Raw genomic sequence first — 12,979 nt, 5'->3', positions numbered from 1 at the left:
AAACCATCATTCTCAGCAAACTATCGCAAGAACAGAAAACCAAACACCGCATGTTCTCACTCATAGGTGGGAACTGAACAATGAGATCACTTGGACTCGGAAAGGGGAACATCACACATCGGGGCCTATCATGGGGAGGGGGCAGGGGCAGGAGGGAGGGATTGCATTGGGAGTTATACCTGATGTAAATGACGAGTTGATGGGTGCTGACGAGTTGATGGGTGCTGACGAGTTGACGGGTGCAGCACACCAACATGGTACAAGTATACATATGTAACAAACCTGCATGTTATGCACATGTACCCTAGAACTTAAAGTATAATAATAATTTAAAAAAAAAAAAAAAACTTTATGTACATGTTAAGCCTCCTCCCCATACACATATCTCACAGTAGAGAGTTTAACTCCTGGATGACCAGCAGAAATGGATGGAGTGAGATATTCCAAACATAGGGCACAGAGCTCACCAATCTGTGGACTCTTTCTGTGTAGGAGAAAACATCCTCTGCATCCCATCTCTTCCCATTTCCCCTGCTTATAAAACTATTGTTACACATAGTGCTTAGATTCTATACTTTGAGATACATTATGGATTAAACAATGTAAGCTAAAAACCTAACCAATGGGAACATAATATATGATCTGAGGACTGCCAGAAGTTAATTTGTGAAATAAAGTCCAATTTAAACACATGATTATATTAATAAGCCTACTATCATTTTACTCTAAGAGTTTAGTAAGAATCACCTGCCATCAGGCCAGGCTCACGCCTGTAATCCTGCACTTTGGGAGGCCAAGGCAAGTGGATCATTTGAGGCCAGGAGTTCAAGACCAGCCTGGCCAACATGGTGAAACCCCATCACTATTAAAAAGACAAAAAATTAGCCTGGTGTGGTGGCACATGCCTATAATCCCAGCTACTCAGGAGACTGAGGTGGGAGGATGACTTGAGCCCAGGAGGTCTCCACCTGCACTCCAAGCCTGGGTGACAGAACAAGACCCAGTCTGCGAAAAAAAAAAAAGAGAGAGAGAGAGAGAGGGATGATTTCTATTTTAGTATTAATTAAAAGGTCATTTAAAAAATGTTATCCTAAGAAACTTCTCTAGCAGTACATTTCACATTTAACTAACATAACAATGTCGCTATAGAAATTTTATTGGAATTACCCTTGAATAAGATAATGCATGAATATCTGGCATCATAAAAGAAACATTACACTTGAATAGAGAATTAGGCATTCTATATACCACACAAGGTAGACTGATATCTGCTAGGGCATCAGAAAAAAGTTTTATGTTTCATGTGTTTCTGATTGATATTTACTTTAAAAGATTAATAACTCAGCAGCTATTGTATCCAAACTGAAAGGAGAAATCATAACTCACCTTTATGCATAGGAGTTGATCCATTATCAGCACGCTCATTAATATTGATTACTCCATCTTCTACTAACTTCTTAAGCATCCCCAAATCACCCTTAAAGGCAGCCACATGACCTGGAAATGCTAAAGCTATGAATAAAAAAATTCAGCATTTCAATAAATATCAGAGTTTATTCTTTTCCCTGTCTTAAGCTGTCATATATTTCAGGTTTCAATATTTTCTCAAATAAAAGGCTGTTGTAATGGAATGAGTTCAGTTGATGACTAGCAGTAAAAAGAGAATTATCAAATAAGATTATTACTAATCATTCTACTCTTTTTCCCCTCAGGACTTCAAACATGCCAGAAGTATTTTACCAGGACAATTTTTAGCCACATTCTCTTTCTCTCTCATATCACCACAAAACACAGGGGATGGTCATTTAAAACCCTTTGTATAAAGACACACTTGGAAGCTGGGCATGGTGGCTCACACCTGTAATCCCAGCACTTTCGGAGGCTGAGGTGAGTGAATCATTTGAGGTCAGGAGTTCGAGACCAGCCTGGCCAACATGGTGAAACCCTGTCTCTACTAAAAATACAAAAATTAGCTGGGTGTGGTGGCTCATGCCTGTAATTACAGCTACTCAGGAGGCTGAGGCAGGAGAATCGCTTGAACCTGGTTGCACAGACCGCTCCTTCTCTACTTGCAAGACAGTGAAGACAGCAAAATAGACTAGAAGCAGATAAGAAGTGTGTATGTGCACATACATATAGAGTCATCCCTTGGAATCCTAAGGGTTCTAGGACCCCCCAAAGATACCAAAATCTGTGGATGTCCAAGTCCCTTATATAAAATGGTATATTTGCAGATAACCTATGCACATCCTCCCTCCCATATACTTTAAATAATCTCTACGTTACTCACAATACCTAATACAATAGAAATGCTATGTAAATAGTTGTCACACTGCTTTGTTTTGTTTAGAGATAGGGTCTCACTTTGTCACTGAGGTGTGGTCACAGCTCACTGTAACCTTGAACTCCTAGGCTCAAGCAATCCTCCCGCCTCAGCCTCCCAGGTAGCTAGGATTACAGGGATGCACCATCATGCCGTACTCTTACTGGTCTTTGTTGTATTCTGTCTTACTGATCTGTATGTCTGTTTGCCATTACTACACACTGCCTTGATTACTGTAGCAATATAGTAAGTCTTAAAATCAAGTAGTGTTAAGTCCTTCCAACTTTGTTATTTTAAAAATATTCTTTGGCTATTCTAGATTGTTTATTTCCATATGTAAAAATGAGAAAAGTCACATTTCAGATTTGTTGAGAGGGTAAAATTATGCAATTCTTTGGTATCCAAGTATTAAGAAGATCTTATTTTTTAAAAAGACAAAACAATGCAATCCTTGCAAGTGCTTACTACCATGTCTGGCATTTTTAGTAAGGACTCAGTTTATGTAGTTACTATCATTAAAGACATTTTATTAAGCATCAACTATATGCTAGGGATAAGGTTAGGTGCTTTCAGTTGTGTGTGTGTGTGTGTGTCTGTGTGTACACATGTATGTGTATAGATGCACAGCTGGCCCTCCATATCTGCAAGTTCCATATCTGCAGATTGAACAGATGGAAAATACTTGAAGGAGAAACCAATAAAAATAACAATACAACAATAAAAAATAATGCACATAAAGAACAACACAGGGTGGATGCAGTGGCCCATGCCTGTAATCCCAGTGCTTTGCTGGGAGGCTGGGGAAGGAGGATCACTTGAGGCCAGGAGTTTGAGACCAGCCTGGGAAACATAGTGAGACCCCAACTCATATACACAACTAAAATATAAAACCACAGAATGGAATGAGAAATCTAAAATAATAGTCCACCCTTGAGGAGGAAGAAAAGGTGATGGTAATTAGGGAGAGAGATCCAAAGGGCTTCAACTCTATATTTTATTCTTTTCTTTTCTTCCAAGATGGAGTTTTGCTCTTGTTGCCCAGGATGGAGTGCAATTGCGTGATCTTGGCTCACTGCAACCTCCACCTCCCGGGTTCAAATGATTCTCCTGCCTGAACTTCTCAAGTAGCTGGGATTAAAGGTGTTAGCCACCATACGTGGCCTCTATATTTTATTCTTAAATTTAGTGATTCACTGCTCATTATGTTAATTTTTTTTTTTTTTTTTTTTTTTTGAGACAGGGTCTCATTTTGTCATGCAGGCTGGAGTGCAGAGGTATAATCAAGGCTCAGTGTAGCCTTGACTTCCTGGGCTCAATCCATCCTCCCACCTCAGCCTCCCGAGTAGCTGATTACAGGCATGCCTCCACATCCAGCTAATTTTTGTATTTTTTGTAGAGATAGGGTTTTACTATATTTCCCAAATTGGTCTTGAACTTCTGGGCTTAAGCAATCCACTCACCTCAGACTCCCAAAGTTCTGGGATTACAAGCATGCGCCACTGCAACAAACCTCTACACATTTTTGTCTAAAGTATTTTATAATAAAGAATCTGGATGAATGTATTGGCAATGATATGTAATAAATTTTAATATGTTATATATTAAACATGTTTATATTTTTACATATAACATATATAACATTTGCCTTATATCTTCTTTTCCTATTTCATTGATTCTACATCAATGAAAGTATATCATTATATCATCATCATCATTATTACATTATATGCTAGAACATATCACTTACTTACTTTCCTGATCTTCTAAATCTTTTCCTTCATACTCAGCCCCCTGGATAAACTGTAAAATGTTCTGCTTGAAGAACCTCTGGGCCAAATCCAATACATTTTCTCCGTTATCATTGAAAGCTTTTAAAACTTGTGTCGCACTGCTCATTCTACTGAATAGGAATTTGAAACAGTGAAGGTGGCCTTCCATGGCTGCTAAGTGAACTAGAGGAAAGAAAAAAAAATTTAATATTTTTAAAATACGTATGTATGTATGTATGTATGTGTGTATTTAGAGACAAGATCTTGCTCTGTAACCCAGGCTGGAGTGCAGTGGCACAATCATAGCTCACTATAGCCTCCAACTCCTGGGCTCAAGGGATTCCCCCCACCTCATCCTCACAAGTAGCTGGGAGTACAAGCAGGAGTCACCATGCCTGGCAGAATTTATTTTTTAAATTGAAACTAAAATAACTTGAAAAAAGAAATAACACATTAGCTCTACTCCTCATAGGGAGATAATTATCCCTGCCCCAAATGACAGGAGCGGAGATGAGACCTTTTTCCTAGCCTGCATTTCTTTACAGTCAGCCTTCTAGTCACTTCAAAGCAGTGAGTAAATGGTTCAATAGTTACACTTACCATGAGTCTAGAGAGATCAGATGAGGGTCACCAAAGAGCAGGCCCAGAAAGTTATGTTAGAAAGTGAAATCCCAATTATACAGTTTATAATTACATGATAAAATGCTTATTATGTAAGTAAAATAACTAAGTAAAATTTAATATTTTGGGAAAAAATGGAAGAAACCAATCACTGCAAATAAGAATATTATAATATTTTATCACTATGCATTTGTCACTTTTCTATAATAATTTATTCTTTTTATTATAAACAAGAAGAATGGATTGAAATGCAGACTAGGTATATACACTGACTTCATCATTTACAGCCTTTCAGAAAATAACAGAAAAGGTATTTTTTAAAGCTATAAAAAACTAAAGAAACAGGAATGCTATGAACAGACAAGAAATTTTAAGGAATCCCTGAAAGAAGTATATTGGATGAGACTCAGGGACAGCCATAACCTAAAATTTTATGGGAAAAAAAAAAAAGGAATGCATCTGGAGTTGTTACAAGCTTTGAGGCAATGATTACAAAGACCAAGACAGTCTTTACACTTAAGAAATGACCGCTTGGGAAATAAGCCCAATTCACATATCTTGATTATGGAGAGGCAGGGTAATGCCCAAGTGGCCAGTATAATTGAGGTGAAACAAGAAGTCCCAGATAAGAAGTCCAGAAGATAAATTGCTGGCACATATCAATCTATCCTCCCTCAGCTGCCCCTCACACTAACCCCTGCCCCCCTGAAACTGCAGATTCCTCTAACTGCTTACTCATCGTTTACACTTAAAAGTCTTATAGGCATTTCTAACATATGTCAAAAGTTGAGCTCCTTAGCCTCCTCACACACATTTTCCTTATATTGTCTCCCCATCTCAGTTAATGGAAGTTCTCTCAACATTGTTCAGGCCCATAAGCCTTGGAGCCATCCTTGACTCCCCTTTCCATTACTCCCCACATCTAATCCATCAACAGATTTTACTGGCTCCTTCAAAATATACACAGAACCTGATTACTTCTCAGTACCTTTGCTGCCTCTATACTGGCCAACCCAAATAGTAGCCTGAATTATTGCATCAGGTTCCCAACTGCTCTCCTGTTTCTTACCCATGCCACTACCACACCCTCAACTGCAGTCTATTATAAACACAACAGCCAAATGATCCTTTTATTTTTGTTTTGAGACAGGGTCTTCCTCTGTTGCACAGGCTAGAGTATAGTGGCGCAATCTTGGCTCACTGAAACCTCCACCTCCCGAGTTCAAGCGATTCTGGTGCCTCAGCCTCCCAAGTACCTGGAATTACAGGTATGTGCCACCACACCCAGCAATTTTTTGTATTTTTAGTAGAAACGGGGTTTCACCATGTTGGCCAGGCTGGTCTCGAACTCCTGGCCTCAAGCAATGCACCCGCCTTGGCCTCCCAAACTGCTGGGATTACAAGCATGGGCCAACGCGCCCAGCCCAAAATGATCCCTTTAAACAACAGGTCAGATCATGTCACTCCTGTGATCAAAACCCTCCAATAAGGCTGGGCATGGTGGCACATGCCTATAGTCCTAGGTATTCAGGAAGCTGAAGCAGAAGGTTTGCTTGAGCCCAGGAGTTCGAGTCTAGACTGGGCAACATACTGAGAAAGATAGAAAAGATGGAAAGAAAAAACAAACAAACCCTCTAATGGCTCCTCTTACTTCTCCAACCATAACATCTAATACTCACCCTCACTTCTGTTGGAACTACACTGACTTACTATTACTCAAACACACCATGCACATCCCTGCCTCAGGAGATTGCTGTTACCTCTACCTGAAATGTTCTTCCTCCAGGATATCCACAAAATCCGCTTCCTTAACTCCTTCAGGTGTTTACCCAATTGTAACTTCCTCAGTGAAGGTTTTCTTGATGACTTATTTCAAATTTCATCCCCTCTCATACTCTCTACTCGCCTTTCCTACTTTACATTTATCTAAACACATATCTCTATATAATATATATTTTGCTCATTCATTTAGATGATTATCTGTCTCTCCCCTCACCACCACATGTAGGTAGGACTTTGTCTTTTATTTGCTGTAATATCTCCAGCACCCTGAAGAACTGAGACATAGTATGTGCTCAATAAACGTATGTCAAATTAATAAAAATTTTTGAGAGGGTTTCTACTTCCAAAATGGCCCTGAAGACGCAAGCTAGTTTCACACTCTACTAAAGAAAACAAAAACAAATATACAGCACTGAGATTATCACTAGCAATAGCCCAGAATTCAAATATGAGGATGAGACAGGTCCTGGGGCCACAGTCAAGTGAAAAACCTCTGAGCAGACAGTAACAGAATCGGACTTCCATATCCAAGACATGCCTCCCCCAATTCTGCCCAGCACAAAGCTCATGAAAATTTCCCCCAACTCACAGTTTTTATACTGGAAAAAGTGAGATCAAAGTAAGCAGCTTTCCTATCATCTTGGGCTCCCTGGAAGAAGATCTGTCCCTGCCTCAAGCCACAGGAAGCACTGGGAGTGCCTGAAGACAAATATATCCCTGAGGATAGCCAGAGACAAAGGGGAGAGGTAGGACTACCATCCTGAGTCCTGGAAACTCTGCTCTGTAACTAAGCCAAAGGAGACACCAAATCAGAGTGGCTGTTTAGCATCACCATACAAAGGTTCTTTCTACAGGTTCCCTCGGCACAAACTGCTAGCAAGCGTTCCCATACTGCTGAGATATCCCTTTTGGGACCTCCCCAGTTTGGAATGGGTTACACTCTGATTTATTTACTAGAGTCAAGGCAAACCTGAGCAGAAGGTGCCATTTAGGGCCAAAAAGGAAGCAGAGACCTACCTGGAAAAAGAAAGAAAGTCAACAAGAAAATTACAAAGAATCTCTAAATGAACATACCCCATAAAAACCAAAAGAAGCCAGACAGCGAAGACTGGAAAAACTAATCCCTCAATGCAAAAACATAGATGTACATCCAAGGGAAACACAACCTACCCAAACAGACATAGCAATAAACCACTGACTGACTCCAACAAGATGGCAATATGTGAGTTCTTGAAGAATTCAAAATAGCAGTTTTAAGGAAACTTAGTGATCTCAAAAAAAAAAAAAAAATAGAAAAGCAATTCAGAAATTGATCACAGAAATTTAACAAAAAGATTTTAAATAATTTTTAAAATCAAACAGAAATCTTAAAATTGAGAAACATATTTGCCAAACTAACAAATTCATTAGAGTCTCTCAATAACAGAATGAATCAAGCAGAGGAAAGAATCAGTGAGTTCAAAAATAGGCTAATTGAAAATACCCAGTCATAGGATAAAAAAAAATGGAAAGAAATGAAAATCACCTACCAGAAATAGAAAATTATCTCAAAAGACCAAGTCTAAGAATTACTGGTGTTCAAGAGAAAGTGAGCAAGGACAAGTGGTAGAAAGCTTATCCAAAGAAATAATAACAGAAAACTTTCTGAAACTTGAGATAAATATAAATATCCACAAATAGTAAGGTCTCAGAACACCAAACAGATTCAACCCTAGTAAGACTACCCAAGGCATATAATAATCAAACTCTCAAAGGTCAAAGACAAAGGAAGGATCTTAAAAGCAGAAACAATAAAGAAACAAATAACATACAAAGGAGCCCCCGTTTGTCTGGCAAAAAACTTCTCAAGAAAAACCACACAGGTCAGGAAGGAACAGGACCTTTTCAAAGTGCTGAAAGGAAAAAAACAAAACAAAACCCTGCCATCCAAGAATCCAGCAAAGCTTCTTCAACTATAAAGAAGACAGAAGGGCTACCCGTTTCGGACCCCTTCCATGCTGTGGAATCTTCGTACTTTCACTCTGCTCAATAAAGCCTACAGCTTTTTCTCTCTATTGGTTCATGACTCACCGCAGTCAGCTGCCACACCAATTCTTTGGTGTGGCTAGGCAAGAACCTTAGGTGTTACATTTTGCGAGGCAGCCAGGAGTCTCCAGGAAAGGCATCTACATCGTCACGTGGTGAGTACAATTAGACCTCTTTCACTTGCTATTCCGTCCTGTCCTTCCTTAGAATTCAGAGGCTAAACCGGGCACCTGTCAGCCACTTAAAGGCAACTAGCACAGCCACCACACTAAAGACATGGGTGTCAGGCTGTCTGGAAAAGGGCTCTCTAACAACCCCCACCCCTTTAGGGTTGGGAGCGTTGGTTGGCCTGGAACCAGTTCCAATTCTTTCGCTTTCCGTGGTGGTCCCAAAGTACACCCAGGAGTGCTCAGTGGACGTCTTAGTCTCCTAGATATCCTGGTTGAGACCATGGTCCCACAAGAATCTCTCCCTGCACGGGTTACTGAGCGTGAGACAGCCACATCTGTCTCCTGCCTCCTGGGTCCTAATGTCTGCCGGCTAGACTTCTTTCCTCATCTTACAAGTAAGGTTATTCCCCCTAGGCAGGATCAAGATTCCCTATTAAGAAGTCTTGAATTCTTGGGGTGGTGCCCAGAAGATCCCTGTTCATGGTGCCCTCCAGGGTTTAGGCAAGTGTCGCCATTTCATAGCCATTTTGAAGGGCCAGTTCCTCACCATAGTGTATGGTCCCCCACATCAGGACAATTTAAAGACAGGTCTGTAATTTTCATGTGGATAGTAGAAAAGCCTTAGGACATTTCCTCCATTGCTCCCCAGATAAACTTACCCCTTTCTTGGGGCCTCTCAAGTACAATCTGGTGCATAGGCACGGGTCTTAAAGCCATTGTTGTTTCAACCATTCAATAATTGGTATTGGAGGGAAGAAAATACAGTCATTTGGGACACAGGATACTGGTACCACCTTGAGAGGGGGGCTTACTCCTTTGATGGCAAGTGGGGACAGAAGGCTAAAGTACAGCAGCTGTTCTCTCGGCCCTGGCCTAGAAGACATCCATCACCCCCTTTAAGCTTACTATACACCTCCTGTCACTAAGTCAGAGATTTCTCCTTGAAGGACAGTTTTATAGCCAGGACCACATAAATTGGGCCTTAGCATGCAAGCATCAGTGGTGTCCCAGACCCAGGCCTTGCCACCCTGGAACAGGTAGGACGCATTGGCAGAAGGACCACAATAAATCCAACAGTCCTTGTGCCCCATTTAGTGGTCAACAGGTGCATGGCAGAGGCAAGGGAAGTTTCCATCCCACCAGTAAGCATGGTTAAATCCGGTAGATGAAGAGCTCAGGAAAAGGGACCATGAGCTTTGAACACAATTGGACCTGACCCTTATGGGATGCCCTTAGGGAAGACGAGTCCCAGGACTAACCAGGGTGCGGACATCCCTGTGTTTAAAATTCCGGATAAGCACCACACCTTCCAAACCGGACACTCCCTTAAGATGTATCCTGAATTACTGGGACAAATTTGACCTTGAAACCTTAACAAAGAAGTGGCTAATTTTCTTCTGTACCACTGCCTGGCCACAGTATTCCTTACAAAATGGAGAAACTTGGTCCCCTGAGGGAAGTATTAATTATAACATCCTTCTACAACTAGCTCTTTTCTGTAAACAGGAAGGTAAATGGAGTGAAGTTCCTTATGTACAGGCTTTCTTTGCCTTTCATGACAATACTGCCCTGTGCCAAGCCTGCAAGCTTTGCCCAAATGACAGAGGCCCACAGTTACCTCCATACTCAGGGCCTCTTCCCTCAGCCCCACTCTCCTCCCCCACTGACTCTCCTCCATTCAGCCCCACCAAAGTGTTAAAGGCACCCCAGAAAGAGAACACAAGCTCCACAAGCCAGGCACCCAAACTATGTCCCTTACAAACAGTAGGAGGAGAATTTGGGCCCATTCACTTTCATGCGCCCTTCTCACTCTCAGATTTAAAACAAATAAAGGCAGATTTAGGGAAATTCTCGGATGATCCCTCTAACTATATAGATGTTTTACAAGGGTTAGGGTAGTCCTTTGATCTAGCATGGAAGGACATCATGTTGTTCCTTAATCAGACCTTAAGTCCTACTGAAAAGGAGGCAGCTTTAGCAGCAGCCCAGCAATTTGGAGATTTATGGTATCTTAGCCAGGTAAATGATCGAATGACTCCGGAGGAAAAGGGAAAATTCCCCAGAGGGCAACAGACAGTACCCACTGTAGACCCTTATTAGGATACTGACTCAAATCATGCAGATTGGAGCCACAGGCATTTGCTAACTTGCATTTTAGAAGGGTTGAGGAAGACTACGAAAAAGCCTATGAACTACTCAATGTTATCCACAATTATGCAGAGAAAAAGAGGAAAACCCTTCTGCTTTTCTAGAAAACTAAGGGAGGCCCTAAGAAAGCACACCTCCCTAACTCCAGACTCCCTGGAAGGCCAACTTATTCTAAAGGATAAATTTATCACCCAATCAGCGGCTGACATTAGGAGAAAACTCCAAAAGTTTGCCTTAGGCCCCGAACAAAATTTGAAGGCATTATTAAACCTGGCAACCTCGGTGTTCTATAACAGGGACCAAGAGGAACAGGCCAAAAGGGAAAAGCGAGATAAGAAAAAGGCTACAGCCTTAGTCATGGCCCTCAGACAGGCAGACCCTGGTGGCTCAGAGGAAACCAAAAGAGGAGCAAGCCAATTTCCTAGTAGGGCTTGTTATCAGTGTGGTTTGCAAGGACACACTTTAAGAAAGATTGTCTAACCAGAAACAAACAGCCCCCTTGCCCATCTCCAATACGCCAAGGCAATCACTGGAAGGCACACTGCCCCAGAGGACGAAGGTCGTCTGGGCCAGAAGCCCAACCAGATGATTCAGCAACAGGCCTGAGGGTGGCCAGGGCAAGCGCCAGCTCATGCCATCACCCTCACAGAGCCCCAAGTAAGTTTGACCATTTAGGGCCAGGAAGTGGACTTCCTCCTGGACACTGGCGTGGCCATCTCAGTTTTAATCTCCTGCCCCAGATGACTGCCTCAAAGTCCGTTACTATTCAAGGAATCTTAGGACAGCCTAATAACCAGGTATTACTCTCACCTCCTCGGTTGCAATTAGGAGACTTTGCTCTTTTCACATGCCTTTCTTGTTACGCCCAAAAGTCCAACACCCTTATTAGGTAGGGACATGTTAGCCAAAGCTGGGGCTATTATCTACAAGAATATAAGGAATAAATTATCCATTCATTGTCCCCTACTTGAAGAAGGAATCAACTCTGAAGTCTGGGCCTTAGAAGGACAATTCGGAAAGACAAAGAATGCCCATCCAGTTCAAATCAGGCTAAAAGACCCCACCACTTTTCCTTATCAAAGGCAATGTCCCTTAAGGCCTGAAGCTCACAAAAAATTACAGGATATTGTTAGACATTTAAAAGAGGAGAAGGAGCTTGAACATTCAGTACCCTGGAATATGTTTAACCAATGGATATCTGGGCTCCTCCCCTTTCTAGGCCCTGTGACAGCCATCCTACTATTACTCGTCTTTGGGCCTTGCATTTTTAACCTCCTTGTCAAATTTGTTTCCTCCAGGATCAAGGCCATCAAGCTACAATTGCTCTTACAAATGGAACCTCAAATGAGCTCAACTCACGGCTTCTACCGAGGACCCCTAGATCAACCTGCTGGTCCCTGACTGGCCTAAAATGTTCCCCTCTGGAGGACACCAAAACTGCAGGGCCCCTTCTTCGCCCCTAACCAGCAGGAAGTAGCCAGAACGACTGCCGCCCAGTTCCCAATAGCAGTTGGGGTATCCTGTTTTAGACAGGGAACTCAGAGGAGGGGCTAGCTGGGCTTCCTGGGTCAAGTAGGGGCTCAGAAAGCTGTGAAACTCACTCATTTCCTGCATCAGAACTTACTTTGGTCCTGGATAGATAATATTGAAGATATATGGTTAAAATATTCCTAACACCAAAAAAAAAAAGAAGAAGAAGAAGAAGACAGAAAGCCTTTCCCAGACCAACAAAACCTGAGAGAGTTTACGATCACCAGAACCATCTTATAAGAAATGTTAAAGGGAGTTCTTCAATCAGGAAGAAGAAACACTAATGTGCAAATGGAAAACATTTGAAGGTATAAAAATCACTGGTGAAATTAAAAACATGGACAACCCTAGAATACTCCAATAATGTAACTGTGGTGTGTGATAACTCCAGTATGAAGACTAAAAGACAAATCTAACAAAAACAATAATAGCTATAGCAATCTGTTAAGAGATAGGAAATACAAAAATATATAAATAGGTGGGGCGCAGTGGCTCACACCTGTAATCCTAGCACTTTGAGTGGCCGAGGAGAGTGGATCACTTGAGGTCAAGAGTTCGAGACCAGCCTGGCCAACATGGTGAAACCCCATCTCTATGAAAAATACAAAAAT

At 41.6% G+C, this 12,979-nt stretch overlaps 1 protein-coding gene across 1 annotated transcript in view; it reads right to left on the bottom strand.

Annotated features, from left to right (window-relative positions):
- Positions 1 to 12,979, bottom strand: part of ANKRD42 (ankyrin repeat domain 42) — a 74,191-nt gene that overhangs the window by 40,833 nt on the left and 20,379 nt on the right. The window contains exons 7-8 of the mRNA XM_011996417.1: positions 4,075 to 4,275; positions 1,387 to 1,512 (exon numbers count right to left, since the gene is read on the bottom strand). Of these exons, the coding sequence (XP_011851807.1) occupies positions 1,387 to 1,512; positions 4,075 to 4,275 (327 nt within the window). The remainder of the gene's footprint in view (positions 1 to 1,386; positions 1,513 to 4,074; positions 4,276 to 12,979) is intronic.

Source organism: Mandrillus leucophaeus, unplaced genomic scaffold, assembly GCF_000951045.1.
Source record: "Mandrillus leucophaeus isolate KB7577 unplaced genomic scaffold, Mleu.le_1.0 Scaffold512, whole genome shotgun sequence".
Taxonomy (NCBI): domain Eukaryota; kingdom Metazoa; phylum Chordata; class Mammalia; order Primates; family Cercopithecidae; genus Mandrillus; species Mandrillus leucophaeus.
Note: the sequence above shows the minus strand (reverse complement) of the source record. Positions and strands in the feature narration are given on the sequence as shown.